Below are 16,649 nucleotides of genomic sequence, written 5' to 3'. Positions count from 1 at the left end.
CATTTGGGTGCGACCCGAGGGTGTCTTGCTTTACCTGTTCATGTATCTACTCCGGTGGGGGATACTATTGTTGTAGACCATGTATATCGGTCGTGTTTGGTGACTATTGGGGGTCTGGAGACCCGAGTTGATTTACTGCTATTGAGCATGGTGGATTTCGATGTTATTTTGGGCATGGACTGGCTATCTCCGTGTCATGCTATTCTAGACTGTCATGCTAAGACAGTCACCTTGGCTATACCGGGTGTTCCGAGGATCGAGTGGCGTGGCGTGACTGACTATGTTCCTAGTAGGGTGATCTCATTCCTAAAGGCCCAGCGTATGGCTGGGAAGGGTTGTCTTTCATATTTGGCATTTGTGAGGGATGTGGGAGCCGAGACTCCTAGCATTGATTCTGTCCCGGTTGTGAGGGAGTTTCCAGATGTGTTTCCTGCAGACCTGTCGGGCATGCTGCCGGATAGGGACATTGATTTTGGTATTGACCTAGTGCTGGGCACTCAGCCCATTTCCATTCTGCCATGACGTATGGCACCAGCAGAGTTGAGAGAATTAAAGGATCAGCTTCAGGAACTCCTAGATAAGGGGTTCATTCGGCCGATTGTGCCACCATGGGGTGCACCGGTTCTATTTGTGAAGATGAAAGATGGCACCATGAGGATGTGCATTGACTACAGGCAATTGAACAAGGTAACAGTGAAGAACAAGTACTCCCTGCCTCGTATTGATGATTTATTTGACCAGCTTCAGGGCGCGAGGGTGTTCTCCAAGATTGACCTCCGTTCGGGCTGCCACCAGTTGAAGATCAGGGATTCGGATATTATGAAGACTGCTTTCAGGACTAGATATGGGCACTATGAGTTTCTTGTTATGTCCTTTGGGCTGACTAATGCCCCAGCAGCGTTCATGCATTTGATGAACAGTGTGTTTCGGCTGTAACTGGATTCGTTCGTTATTGTTTTTATTGATGATATTCTGGTGTACTCGCGTAGCCAGGAGGAGCAGGCACAGCATTCGCGAGTTGTATTGCAAAGATTGAGGGAGGAGAAGCTTTATGCAAAGTTCTCTATGTGTGAGTTTTGGCTCAGCTCAGTAGCTTTCTTGGGGCACGTGGTGTCCAGCGAGGGTATTCAGGTCGACTCGAAGAAGATAGAGGTGGTTCAGAGTTGGCCTAGACCGACCTCAGCCACGGAGATTCGTAGTTTCCTTGGGTTGGCATGTTATTATCGCCGGTTTGTTCAGTTATTTTCCTCTATTGCATCGCCCTTGACTAAGTTGACGCAGAAGGGTGCTCCATTTGTATGGTGGTACGAGTGCGAGGAGAGCTTTCAGAAGCTCAAGACAGTTTTGACCACGGCTCCAGTGTTGGTTTTGCCATCAGCTTCAGGTTCTTACACTGTATATTGTGATGCTTCGAGAGTTGGGATCGGATGTGTATTGATGCAGGAGGGTAGAGTTATTGCATATGATTCTCTCCAGTTGAAGCCCCACGAGAAGAACTATCCTGTACATGATTTGGAGTTGGTTGGTTTAGTTCATGCTTTGAAGATTTGGAGGCACTACTTGTATGGCGTATCTTGCGAGGTATTCACTGATCATCATAGTCTTCAGCATCTATTCAAGCAAAAGGATCTTAATTTGAGGCAGCGGAGGTGGCTAGAGTTACTCAAGGATTATGATATTACCATTCTGTATCACCCGGGGAAGGCCAATGTAGTGGCCGATGCTTTGAGCCGAAAGACGGTTAGTATGGGGAGTTTGGCGTATATTCCAGTTGGGGAGAGGCCCTTTGCAGTTGATGTCCTGGCTTTGGCCAATCGGATGGTGAGATTAGATATTTTGAAGCCTAGTCGGGTGTTGGCTTGTGTGGTTTCTCGGTCTTCCTTGTATGATCGCATTAGAGAGCGCCAGTATGATGATCCGCATTTGCTTGTCCTTAAGGACGGCGTTCAGCATGATGATGCCAGGTATGTGACCATTGGTGATGATGGCGTGTTGAGGATGCAGGGCCGGATTTGTGTGCCCAATGTGGATGGGCTTCGGGAGTTGATATTGGAGGAGGCCCACGGCTCGCGGTATTCCATTCATCCGGGTGCCGCGAAGATGTATCAGGATTTGAGGCAACACTATTGGTGGAGAAGGATGAAGAAGGATATAGTAGGGTTTGTAGCTCGGTGTCTCAACTGTCAGCAGGTAAAGTACGAGCATCAGAGGCCGGGCGGTGTACTTCAGCGGATGATTATTCCAGAGTGGGAGTGGGAGAGGATTACTATGGATTTTGTGAGTGGTCTCCCTTGGACTTTGAAGAAGTTCGATTCGATTTGGGTGATTGTGGACCGGCTGACCAAGTCCGCGCACTTCATTCCAGTATGTACTACCTATTCTTCGGAGCGGCTGGCAGGGATCTTTTATCCGGGAGATTGTCCGATTGCATGGGGTTCCAGTGTCTATTATCTCAGATAGGGGTAATTCACTTCTTAGTTCTGGAAGACTTTTCAGCGGGAGTTGGGTACACAGGTGGAGCTGAGCACAGCGTTTCATCCTCAGACGGACGGGCAGTCCGAGCGTACTATTCAGATATTGGAGGACATGTTGCGTGCCTGTGTTATTGATTTCGGGGGTTCTTGGGAAGAGTTTTTGCCGCTTGCCGAGTTTGCCTACAACAACTGTTATCGCTCGAGCATTCAAATGGCTCCGTATGAGGCGTTGTATGGGAGGCGGGGTAGATCTCCGGTTGGATGGTTCGAGCCCGGCGAGGCTAGGTTATTGGGGACAGAGATGATTCAGGATGCCTTAGAGAAGGTGAAGCTGATTCAGGAGAGGCTTCGTACAGCACAGTCGCGTCAGAAGTGTTATGTGGACCGGAAGGTTCGGGATGTGTCATATATGGTGGGTGAGAAGGTCTTGCTGAAGGTTTCGCCCATGAAGGGTGTCATGCGGTTTGGAAAGAAAGGGAAGCTGGGTCCGCGATTTATTGGACCTTTTGAGGTACTTAGGAGGATTGGGGAGGTGGCTTATGCGCTTGCCTTGCCACCCAGCTTGTCGGGCGTGCATCCGATATTTCATGTATCTATGCTCCGGAAGTATGTTGGGGACCCGTCTCATATATTGGATTTCAGCAAGTCCAAAATCGAGTAAGAAAAACTTAATTCACGGACTGGGAGAGTACTAGGACCAGACCTCACGAGGCCTCGTCTGTGGCGCACAGGGAACCTTGCCTCGCAAGGTTGGGCGCGAGATATTGGTCGCCAGGAGCCAGGCGTTGCCTGATCTGGTGCCTGGTTCTTGGCTTCTTCCGATTTTCGCCTTTTCATTTCTTGTATTTTCGAGATTTTTGTGTGCAATCTTCACTTATCTTTGTATTTCATTGATCCTACACATAAAAATTACTTAATTAAGTTCAAATGTTGCACATATTAACATTAAACATAAAAATTTAAGGTAAACAATGCACTAACAAAATATACATTGCTAGCCAAATATCACAATGCTTTTATTTTTCCTTGGAGTAAAGTAAGTAGCTAGATTGGTTCTTCTATATAACGTTTGTTCCTCAACAATTACTACCATTAATACCATGAACAAAATGTTTCATGGACAACGCATCCTTTTCCATTATAAATCACGTATCTGTCTCTTTCTCCACCTTAAATAGATACAATTTTTATTTATTTTTAATATTGTAATTCATTAAGGATCAATAATTTCTTCTAAACGACTTTTCTTCTCGCTTTTTTGCTTTGAGTAGGTATTGTAGATTGGTTTTAGAGTTGAACCTCCCACTTAACTCCTCATGCTTAATAATAACTTGAAAAAAGAATCTTAATGTACTGCTTGACTTATCTCATGAATAATGCATCGTGTTCCATAAAATTCATATCTCCATCTCTTTTTCTACCTTGAATATATATAATATTGTTACGAAGTTAAGCTAAAAGAACAAAATAATGTAGAGAGCAATTACAACTTTTAAATAACAATAATAGTAAAACTGTGACGACCCGGCCTGTCGTCACGTGAGTTACCGCTCCGTTTCCCCCCATTTTCTGCTTCCTTGTGTTTTATAATAAGAGTCTTGAGTGAATGAGTCGATTTGGATTGGTTTTGGATGGAAATGAGACACATAGTCTCTTTAAGGAAGGTTTATTTTGGAAAAGTCAACCGGATGTTGACTTATGAGTTAGAGGGCTCGGATGTGATTTCCAGTGATTTGGTTAGCTTCGGGGGATGATTTGTGACTTAGGAGTGTGATCGGAATTGATTTTGGAGGTCCGGTGTAGAACTAGGCTTGAATTGGCGAAGTTAGTATTTTGGCGAATTCCGGTTGATGGGCGAGATTTTGATCCGAGGGTCGGAATGGAATTCCGAGAGTTGCTGTAGCTTCGTTAAGTTATTTGGGATGTGTGTGCAAAATTTCAGGTCATTCGGAGGTGTTTGGTCGGATTTTTGATCAAATGCGTAATTCGGAAGTTTTAGAAGAACTTAGGCTTGAATTCGATGTAATTTGATGATTTTGGTATTGTTCGTGGTGTTTTGGTGATTGGAGCAAGTTTGAATGATGTTTTAGGATGGGTTGGCACTTTTGGTTGAGGTCCCGGGGGCCTCGGGGTGATATCGGATGGCCATCGGGATGAAATTTGGACTTATGAGATTGCTGGTGTGCCTGGTTTCTGGTATTTCCGCATCTGCGGAAAAGGAACCGCAGATGCGGTTGCGCAGGTGCGGAAGGAAGGTTCGCAGGTGCGAGTTCTTGGAAGGTTTGTTGTTTCCACAGGTGCGGGCTTGGGGCCGCATCTGCGATGCTACAGATGCGGTAGATGAGTCGCAGAAGCGAATTGGCGTGGCCTTGGTATTTCCGCAGAAGCGTACAGGTATCCGCAGAAGCGGGATTCGCAAATGAGGAGAGATGACCGCAGAAGCGGTAGCCGCAAATGCGGTAAAGGAACCTCAGATGCGAAAATCACTATTCAGAGAAGGGTTTTAAAGCTCATTTCGTTTCGCGAGCTTAAGTTCATTTCCACCATTTTTGATCGACCTTCAGAGCTCTTGGACGGAAATTGAAGGGGATCTCGACTAGGTGTGATTGGACGTGAGTTCCTTGGCCTAAATACCTGATTTAATGGTAGAATTAACATGGAAATTTGTGGAAATTTATCAAAAGAGGGTAATGCTAGGGCTTGGGAATTTAGCATTTCAAAGTGGAATTTGAGGGGTCAAATGGACTCCGATTTTGGTAATTTTGATATGTACAGACTCGTGGCGAGATAAGGAATCCGGTGATGTTAACTTTCTGATTTTTCGAGAAGTGGGCCCGGGGCTCGGGTTTCTCCAATTTCGTGAATTTCGATGTTTTTCGAGTCTTTTTGATTGGGTTATATTCCCTTAGCCTATTGTAACGTATTCGTTGTGGTTTTGACCAAATTCGACGCGCGAGGAGGTTGATTTGCGAGGCAAGGGCATAGAGAGCTAGGATTTTGGCCGGCTTGAGGTGAGTAATGGTTATAAATGATGTCCTGAGGGTTTGAAACCCCGGATTTGCACAACGTAGTGCTATATTGAGGTGAGACACACGCTGCATGTTGAGCGTGGGTCCATTACTACTGGGGATTTGGATTTGGTCCATCCGGATCGATGTTTCTACTGTATTTTTGACTGAGACTTAGCTAATATCATTATAGTCTGGGCTAGTTGCCATGTTTGGGGCCTTGTGCCGACCTGTAGAACCCTTAGGGGAATTCGTCTTGATTGACCTCACTTTACTTGTTAAAAATCATACCCTCAGTCATGTTTCTAACTGNNTCTTCCGATCTAGAGTAATATGTGGGCTAGGATCCCTATCTTATCTTAGTATGCCCGAGGGGCGAAGTTTATTTTGACTGAGAGGGGTTGAGAACCCAATAGTGAGGATGACTGGTATGTTATGGATCGGGCTGCACGCCGCAGCAGTATATTATATGGATCGGGCTGCACGCCGCAGCAGTATATTATATGGATCGGGCTGCACACCGCTGCAGTATATTATATGGATCGGGCTGCACGCCGCTGCAGTATATTATATGGATCGGGCTGCACGCTGCAGCAGTATATCTATACGGATCGGGCTGCACGCCGCAGCAGTATAGCGCTTGGGCTGTAGGAGCCCCTCCGGAGTCTACACACCCCTAGTAAGCGCAGTCGACTATTATTATTGGATCGGGCTGTGCGCCACACCGATATACGGATCGGGCTGCACGCCGCATTGGTATATTTATGATTTCGGTTATTGTGAGAAGTAAATGAGTTGAGTACTGGTTTAAAGGATTCTGCCTAACTTCTTCATTTAGTTAATGTTTAAATGTTCTTACTGCTTTGATATAGAACTGCTTAGTGCTTTTGCGAGATTTCTTTCCGTCAGTCATTATTTATTATTATTACTCACTGGGTCGGAGTACTCACATTACTCCCTGCACCGTGTGTGCAGATACAGGTATCCCTGAGGCGTAGTTCGAGCTATTTCTGCTGTCCAGATTTCACCGGAGTCATCGAGGTAGCTGCATGGCGTCCGCAGACCCGATTTCTCCCTCTATCCTCTTTACTTTTAGTATTTTAGACTATCTCTTGTTTAGGTTGTTTCTCAGACTTGTATTAGAGGCTCTTGACTCGTGACACCAGATCGGTGGGCTATGTAGTGATGTTACCTTGATTTCTGCACATTTTACCTTCTGTTGCAGATTTCTATTCATGTTAATTTGGTGTTTAAACCCTGTTAGTTGGTAATGAACTCTATATGAGGGATTGAGAGTGCTGAATTGGTCGGTTTTGCCAAGCATTATGTTGGGCGCCATCACAACCGGGGTTGGGATCGTGACAAAAACTAATTCATACTTTTTTGAGACTCGAGTAAAGAATCTTAGTTGGAAGTCTCAAACTTGACTATAAAATGAATCCCTTATGGCAATCTGTAAACTTTATCTTCCACATTTTTAAAAGGAAAAATGTCTAAATTTACCCATAAAGTATTTGATTTAGAGTAGATTTATCCTTTCACAAAAATGGCATATTCGTACCTTGCCGTTACACAAATGGCTCAGATTTAACCTTTTTGGCTAACGCAAGTGAACTAGCCAAATAAAAAATTGTTTTTCTAATTTTCTTTTTAAAATATTCTAATACATCTAATTCAATCCCTCCTATCTATCAAACACTAGTTTGCAGCATTCTCTCACAGTTTTTAACTCGAGGAGGAGCCTTGGCGTAACTGGTAAATTTGCTGTCATGTGACTAGGAGGTCACAGATTCGATCCGTGAAAATAATCTCTTGTAGAAATACAACGTAAAGCTGCGTACGATAAACCCTTATAGTCCGGCCCTTCCCTAGACCTCGCGCATAACCGGAGCTTTGGCATTTATTTTGGATTAGGAGTTAATAAAAAAATTCAGGTGGCATTTATTTTGGATAACTCACTTTCATTAGCCGAAAAAGGTAAATTTGAACTATTAGTATAACGGCGGGGATACGAATAGGCTACTTTTTTAATGTCCAATCTCAATCGAGGGGCTTTTCCCTTAAAAATAAGTCAAATGGTTAAAATTTTATGGCGAAGGATAACACTAACTTAGCAAGACCTAATTGTACACGTAATGAGCGGATACTAATCTTCCATCTCCACTAATAAAAAACATGAGTTGTCATGGATCACGTTTTATACTAGCTTTTCATGCAGCTAACTAGAACATAAATATTTAATAATAATAATAATAATAATAATAATAATAATAATAATAATAATAACTAAGAATATAATCTATATAAAGACTACAGCCTCTCAACTTTTTCTCACCACTTCCTTTTCTCAAGTTGTCTTCTATATCGAAGAAGAAATTATGGGTCTGAATGGTAAGTTGATTGCTTCAGTAGAGGTGAAGTGTGGAGGACACCTGATTCATGACATTTTGCATACCAATACTCATCATATATCCAATATAAGTCCTGGTAAGGTCCACAAATTTGATATTGATGAAGGTGAAATCGTAAAAGTTGGTTCAATTGTTAGCTGGAAATATAACGACGGTATGTAATTCATATTTCTTCTCTCTATACATATATAGTATTTACTTGTATCAGTTTTTGCATTTGAGGTATTTAGTATGTCAAGAAGTCTTTGTTCAATAAAATAGTTTTTTTGAAAACATTATTTGATGATGTTTTTTGTTACCATAAAATGTTTTACATCAAAAGGGGGAAAGTCACTTTTTTAATAACTATCTTAATGTTTGACTTCATATTACTTGATCCAACTAACACTTAGACATATTAGACATATTGTTGATAATACTAAAAAACTTCTTAACACTCTATTTGCTAATATTATTACTAGAATTCAATATAATATATACGTGAAATATTTTTCACTTGCCAATTACAAGTACTGAATTTTTTTTACCAAATATATTAAAAACAATATTTCTCAAGGAAAATTCCTTGTCATACTAAACTCAATATAATCAATTTTAAGCTTTTTTCCATACTAATTCAATGTTTTCCACACTGTAAAATGCTTTTTTGAGATTTTTAACGATAATTCTATTCAGGAAAAATATAGCACGTCCAATCTTTGTGAGCTTCAAATAAATTTTGGAGAAAATGAAAAGGAAAATCAAAGGAAAAAAAATGAAAAGAAAATATGTTATTCCGTTTATATCTTTTATATGAGGAACTAGACAATTGAACATCGAGTAACATCTGTGTTTTCGAACTTTATTGATTATAGATGGAAAAGATAAGATCTGTAAGCAGGTGATTGAAGCTGTGGATCATCAGAACAAATCAATCACTTGGAAAGTGATTGGAGGAGATCTGTTAGATTTGTACAATTCCTTCACTATGATCTCATCCCATGACCACCAATGGACTACGTGGACATTTGTGTACGAGAAGAAAACTGAAGACACTCCAGAGCCTCTCGTTTTCTTGGGTTATGCCCTACATGTCACCAAAGATATAGAGGGTCACCTTCTCAAGTAATATAAATTTATGCTATTCAATTGCTCATAGCCTATATATATATATATATATATATATATATATATATATATATATATATATATATATGTATGTATGTATGTATGTATGTATGTATGAATTTGGCAATATTGGCTAGTTGTAGCTAGCTGCGTGTGAAATAAATAATGTTGTGTTTGAAGAATATATTATATATGCACTCTCCTTCTATGGATGTACATCCAATGGTGAATATATGTAAGATGTTATGAATTTTGCAACTGTGAGCTTTACCTATAACAAAGACGATATATTTAACAGCGTGTTATTCTCATTCTTTTTCCGCCATTTTTTTTTTTTGGGTTTATATAGTAGTTATATGGGGACATTTTTACAAACAGTTCCTACTGCAGTATTGATTACTAGACAGTCATATTATGTCTTATACAATTTAGTTGTTAGTTATATTTTAGTGAAAATGCATATGAAACTAGCTCAAATAAGAGCTGAAACTAAACCTGGAAATTTTAGAGAAACACTAACTGATATCATGAGGCAAATTCAAGAGAACAAACCTGCACCACTATTTTCAATCTCTTGAGTAAAAAGGCAGCTTGGTCCACAAGTCATCACGTGTTCACATCCGGGGAAGGGCCACACCCTGAGGCGTGTGTTGTAGATGACAGCCTACTATAACGACACGGCCGGTCATTTTGCGAGTTGTAGTCTCGTTCTCCCATTCAGTACTCCTTTTGTGGGTTTGTTGTTATATGACTTACTAGGTTAGTCAGTTCGGGTCCGGAGGGATTTCGGTGTGAATTGAGGCACTTAGACTCATAATGGAAAGCTTAAGTTGAAATGGTTGATCAGATGTTGACTTATGTGTAAACAACTACGGAATGGAGATTTCATGCTTCCGTTAGCTCCATTGTGTAATTTTGTACCTAGGAGCGTGTTCGGATTATGATTTGGAGGTCCGTAGTGGAATTAGGCTTGAAATGGCAAAAGTTGAATTTTGGGAAGTTTGACCAGGAGAGGACTTTTTTGATACGGGGTCGGATTTTGATTTCCGAAATCATAGTATGTTCGTGGTGTCATTTGTGTGCAAAATTTGGGGTCAATCGGACATGGTTCGATAGATTTCGGTGTCGGTTGTAGAAATTGGAAGTCTCAAAATTCATTAGGCTTGAATCTATGTGCGATTCATGTTTTTTATATTTTTTTATTTGATGGTTCGACTTAGTTTGTACGATGTTTTAAAACTTGTTGATATGTTTGGGGTAGGTTGCAGGGGCCTCGGGTTGATTCCATGTAGTTAACGGATCAAGAATTGGAGTTGTGAAGTTGCTAAAGTTGTAACATTTCTAGTGTGATCGCACCCACGAGGGTCTAGGCCGCAGGTACGATGCCGCAGGTGCGGCAGGTGGTGCGCAGGTGCGGAGTTGGAGGATTTCAGTAGAGGTCGCAGGTGCAATGGGATTTTCGCACCTGCGATTGTGCAGATGCGGGCAGGGGTCGCATAAGCGGAATTGGCTTGGGAGCCACTGGTCCACATGAGTGGAATTCGTTTGCGCAGATGCGCACCAGCAGAAGCGGGATTTGGACCGTAGAAGTGGTTGGTCGCATTAAGTGATTTTCCGCAGAAGAGGATGAGGGACCACAAAAGCGGCTAAATGTCCACAGAAGTAGAAAGCTTGGGCAGAACATATAAAAACGAGGGTTTTGAGATTTTCACAATTTCTAGCATTTTGAACTCGGGCTTAGGCGATTTTTAAGAGGGTTTTTGAAGAGATTCTTGAGGTAAGTTCCTTATGCTTGGTTTTTATCAATAATCTTGTTTCCCCGGTGATTTTTCCACCTAGTTTGTGTGTTTTTTAGATGTAATTTGGGGGTTTGAGGCTAGGGATTGGTAAAGTTGATTTTGGGAATTTGAGTGGCGATTTGGTATCGAATTTTAATGAATTTGGTATGGTTAGACTCGTGGTCTGATGGGCTTTCCGGTTTTGTGCCTTTTGTTTGATTTCGGGATGTGGGCCAGGGAGCCGGCTTTGAGCCGATTTTGGATTTTTGATTTATCATCTCGTATATTCTTGTCGAATTGATTCCTTTAGCATGTGTTGATTGTATCGTATTGATTGTGGTTAGATTCGAGGTATTTAGAGGTCGATTCGCGAGGCAAAGGTGTGTTGGAGTAGATATTTGCTCGGATTGAGGTAAGTAACAGTTCTAAATCTGGTTCTGAGGATATGAAACCCCGGATTATGTGTTATGCGATTTGGTTTGGAGGTGATGCACATGCTAGGTGACGGGCGTGTGGGCGTGCATAGTTGGAATAGTGACATGGTCAATTCCATGGAACTATAAAGTTGAATAACTTGTTGTTAGCTATAAGCTCGCCCTTTGTTATAGATATTTGATTGTAAATTATGTTAGGAATCATGTTTAGGCTATGTTTTGGTACTGTTAGGACCTACAGAGGACGTGTAACATGTTAAATTATATGGTAATTGCTATTTGTACTCGGTCTCAGTTTTGCTCGTTTATCATATCTCAGTCCCTATTATTTCCTTGTTGATACATCATATCATTGCTGTGTGGGCTGATTTTCATGATTAGTGAGAGCCCAGAGACTAAAGATATTGATAACTAAGTGAGGCCGAGGGCTTGATTGTGAGGATATTTATGTGATCGGGATGCACGCCGTAGCATGTTTCATTGATTTATGTCATGATTGGTTCGATAATGCGCTTGGGCTGAAGGAGCCCTTCCGGAGTCTGTACACATCCCCAGTGAGCGCAGGTACCTACTGAGTGCGAGTGCCGCGTGCCGAGTGCTGAGCGACAGAGAGGTATGAGTGGGTGTGAGGAACGAGTGACTGTGAGGAAATGAGTGATTGTGAGGTTGGAGTGAATGGGAGGACTGAGTGACTGTTGCTATGAGAGGATGCACTTGATTTCCTTATTGTTGCACTTAGCTGTGATATATCACTGTGTTGAAATTAATGAGAGCTATTACTTCCGATTTTACTTGAACTTGACATGTATAAACTAATTTGACTTAAATTGTCGGATTTGAAAGCATGCCTATTTTTCCTTTTTGACATTACTAAAATTGAACTATAACTGTGTAGCTCGTCACTATCTTCAGTTCCTTATTCAGTCTTGTTACTCACTGAGTTGGTTGTACTCTCGCTACACCCAGCACTTCGTGTGTAGATCCAATTGTTTCCGGACACGGCAGGTGTTGATATTCTACGCAGTTTATCCTTGGGAGTCCTCGAGGTTGCTGCCCGGTGTTAGCAGTCCTTGTTTTTTCCTGCCCTATCTTTCCTATTATTGTATCTAGTTTCAGACTATCTTAGACAGTGTATTCAAGACTTGTGACATTAGATGCTCATGTACTCTGTGATACCCCGATTTGGGAGTTGTTTATCCGTGTTGTGTTTAGGATCTTTCTATCCTGTTTATGAGAAGTTGCTATTTAAACTGCCTTTGTTGATACCCAATTTTTTCGTATATTTTTATATTCAAAATACTTTCAAAATAGCATATTTATGCATATATAAGTATTCCCAAGTGTTTTAGTATTTTTCCTAATTTTTAAAGGATTTTTAAATCAATTTATTGCCCATTTTTAGCAGTACAAAATCAATAATTATTCACAAATTATCATTTTTGTGAATCACTTATTTTATTCTCATATTTATACCAAAATATAGCTAGGGTAATTTTTATATATTTTTACAAATTTATTTGGTATTTTAAAAGCTAAATTGCATATAATTGCAATTTTAGCCTATTTTCAAAATTAACAGCATTTTATCATTATGAAATTGGTTCCAGTTATTTTAAAAATTGACTCAATACCTTTAATTTGTTTTCAAAATCATTTTACTATTTTTATAAAATAAAAAGGGAAAAACTGGCTATTTAATATCTGGCCCCATTTCGTTTCAATTATGGCCCAAATTGATCCCCCTAATTGACCCAATTTCAAACCCCTTAACGGACCAACCCAATTTCAATCCAACCCGCCTCCGACCCAACCAATTTAACCCGCCCGGCCCTTTCTTTTAATTAATGATCAACGGCCACGATCATTCCTTACCTTTTTTTAATCCCCAAAGACTACCCTAATCCCCCTCATTCTCTTCTATCAGCCGCCTCTGAAATCCCTCTCCTCTCAAACTCTCTCAAACTCTCTCAAAACCCTAGCCTCTCTCACCATCTTCAACCTCAATCTCACCGGAATCCATGGACTCTCAGGCCATGGATTTCTTAAAATCATCTCCCTATGCTCTTAAACACTTGGTATTCGAAGTTTCGAGGTCTATCCTCGATGGCGTCCGTTCAGAGTTTCGCCGATTCAAGGTTCTATGGCCATCCCCGGCCCAGCTCCGGCACACTATGGTGTTTTGAGCCTGGCCTTGACTTATCCGACTCAGATCGGACCTTTTTCCAAGCCTTTCTCGTTTTAGGGTTCCTCTGAAACCCTAGCTATTCGAGGTTTTCTCTAATTTTTTTTTCTTAGATCTGTTACATATATGTGCTCTACTTGAGTGTTTAAATGTTTTCCCCAATTTTTCTTTCAAAAATTAACTTCTTTCCGATTTAGGGTTTTCTGAAAAGCTTAAAATGTTTCTATGACTTTTCTTTTTCTTTTCTTTGTGTGTATTTGTCTATACCGTGTTCTTATGTTTTCCTTTATTATGCATGTTCTTCTACTGTGCTCCGTTCTTTCTTCTACTGTGTTTCTTTACCATGTTCTCACATGTTTATCTCACTGTGTTTTCCTATATGTTCTTTTGCTATACTGTTCCGGTGTTCATGTGTTCTTCTACTGTATTTCTCTACCATGTTCTTAAGTGTTTACTGTTTCACTTCTACTTCACCTTGTTTTAAGACCCGTTTAAGCATGTTTTCTACTCTCATTATGCTTCGAACTTTCTATTATATTTGCTTGTCTTCTCATGAGATTCTGAAAAGAAATTTCTGAGCTTGTTGCCTCCTCATCCCTGTGCTTGACTCGAGTTGGAAACCCTAGAATTTGGGGGGTTCTACCGAGGTTTGGTCATGTTTTTGAACTAGGGTTCTATTTTGGAACCCTTGACTCTTTCAGACTCATTCTGGGTCTATGAACTAAGTTTGAACTTCTTTGTTTATGATTCTGAACTTTTAAATTCTTCTAAGTTAAACTCTTTTACTGATTAGCATGATAGTTCTTCGTGCTTAAGCGTGGCTGTATGCTTTTATATGTGTGATGAATTCTTTCTTCCGAAAAGGTTTTCCAACTTATGATTGATTCAGAATCCTTTTTTAGGTTTGACTGATTGTTACTGATTTTCCTTATGTAAAAATCTTTCCCATCTTCCTGACTTGGTTCATTCATACAAAATCTTCAATTTTTGATTTACTAGTTGTTAATTGATTCCCTTGCCTTATTTGCACAAACCGTGTACTATCAAGACTTTTTTCTTAAATATACCTCTATGTATTTACCCCTCTTTTACTGCTTTGAAAAGGTGTTTGATTAGTCTCTTTCCTTAATTATTTTTACCCGTTTGAAATCAGAATCCCCTAATTAAAGGGAAACCTTGTGAAATTGATTTTCAAACTATTCCCTTACCTATTTCTGCTTGCTTTCTACACTATAAATACATGACCTTCTTTCTACACAATATACACGGTTAATTCAATACACACACTTCAGACTTCACACTTATAATCTCACAGTTCTCTTCTAAACTCATAGCATTCTTACTACTTGTTTGCACTTTGGCTTTACAAGACTACTACATTCTTTTGCTTGTTTCCTTGAGATTGGTATGTTCTAGTTTTGGTTTAAGCATCATCCCAATGTGTTTACCTGCAGCTTTTACATCCATGTCTATTTACTGTTTATATGAAGTTTAAATGTCAATTAGCATGTTAATTTCCTTTCATCTGTTTCTGCTCAGAATCCCTACACCCCTGTTTCCCTCTATATGCTTTGAGTTGTAGTCCATAACATGGCAATATGCAAGTTATTGCCCATGTTTGGACTTGATCCCTTTGGGGATCCTAACTCCCAAAAACAATGTGTTCTCACAGGCCGGTGGGGTGTGCCAGCATTTCCTATTCCTAGGCATGACCACTAGCCTGTCTTTACCACTTCCCCTTTTCCCCTTTTCAGAATTTCTTCTATGCACTTACACTCATTTCTAGTTTCTAAGTTCTTCCCCCCTCCTGTGATCCATTCCTTGGGACCTTGAGTTCCCTCTGAACTTGGACACTTGAGGGTTGGCCCTTCCACACTGCACTATGTCTCAATCTTGCAATGTATTTGGGTGTGAGCACTGCCCGGAGTCCATGAGGCTCTTAGGGAACTCTGACACACCCCAAATGAGAAAGGCTTTGGATCTTGGTCTTTGGAGTTGGTTTACTTCATGCTTCAGGCAGAAAACCTGAATCAGGCTCTCCTTGGTTGTAATTTTTATTTTTTATGATGTAGTTTCTTTATTTTATTTTGGTCTGTAATAATTTTGTAATAAACTTCTGGGGTGATTAGTGAAAAAGGGAAGGGTAACCATGCATGCAAAGGGGTAGATATCATGTTCATAGGGAATATTTACACTTCTACACTCATGTATCCTGTTTTCAGCGTTCATTTCTGCATTTCTATAGAGACCATGTCTATAGGTTTCTGCACTTTTGCATCTCATATGGAGACCATGTCTATAGGTTTCTGCACTTCTGCATTTCTATAGAGACCATGTCTATAGGTCTCTGCACTTCTGCATTATATAGAGACCATGTCTATAAGTCATTTCTGAAATGCTGCATATCATATAGATAATATGCCTATATGACTTCCTGAATTTTGCATCTGCATCTGTCACTAGGCAAACCTGTTTATAGGTTTAAATAACTAACAGCATTTTAGATACCATGCCTATAGGACTTCTGCACTCTTGTTTCGATTAAAAAAAATGTTTTAAATCAGTAACGCCTAGAAAGCATGCCTATAGGAACCATCAACTAAATCTGAATCGTCCATTCGCTTATGAGTCTAAAATCAGTAGCAACAATAACGACTGCAGAATTTATATTCCTGTAATTGACAATTTCTTTCCCTTAAAATCAGTATACTTCTTTTCTGAAACTAATAGATATCATGCCTATAGGTTTTCGTTTAACACTTAGGCAAGCCATAAGGTAATTTACAAATTGAATCAGATTTTATTAACTACAACCAACAGGCAGGCCTGATTCGGGCTTCTTATCTGAAATATGCAATAGATCAGTCTGCCACAACTCTTAAGTTTAATCAGACCCTAATCAGTATGTGTAAGACATGCTAAACTATATGCTTCTTTTTGTTTTTAAGGAGGTTTGTCTGAGCCTTTCTATCAGTTATGTGCTTCTCCCCATATTTGTTACATGTGTGTTTTGATTGTCGCCTTAGAATTTTGTCCTTTGAAACTATAAAACCTCACACCCCTTCCCTTTAGGATTAGTAGTCCCAAATACCTCCAGGGCTGATAGGATTTGGGCGGGTAATAGCATGCAATAAGAAAACGAGACTATTCCGCGCTTTAATACCTTAATGGGGTGGGAAAGGTTAGATATGGATATGATGACCACGCGATAACACCACGTGTATAAACGGTTACCGGGTGTTGTGTGGGGTGATC

At 40.4% G+C, this 16,649-nt stretch overlaps 1 protein-coding gene across 1 annotated transcript; it reads left to right on the top strand.

The window, feature by feature from the left end:
* Positions 1 to 7,792: 7,792 nt before the first annotated feature.
* On the top strand, positions 7,793 to 9,297 carry LOC109206093 (kirola-like). Its single transcript, XM_019368863.1, has 2 exons — positions 7,793 to 8,047; positions 8,748 to 9,297. The coding sequence occupies exons 1-2, from the start codon at positions 7,861 to 7,863 to the stop codon at positions 8,999 to 9,001; spliced, it is 441 nt and encodes a 146-aa protein (XP_019224408.1). The 5' UTR covers positions 7,793 to 7,860; the 3' UTR covers positions 9,002 to 9,297.
* The last annotated feature ends 7,352 nt before the right edge of the window (positions 9,298 to 16,649 follow it).

Source organism: Nicotiana attenuata, unplaced genomic scaffold (assembly GCF_001879085.1).
Source record: "Nicotiana attenuata strain UT unplaced genomic scaffold, NIATTr2, whole genome shotgun sequence".
Taxonomy (NCBI): Eukaryota; Viridiplantae; Streptophyta; class Magnoliopsida; order Solanales; family Solanaceae; genus Nicotiana; species Nicotiana attenuata.
Note: the sequence above shows the minus strand (reverse complement) of the source record. Positions and strands in the feature narration are given on the sequence as shown.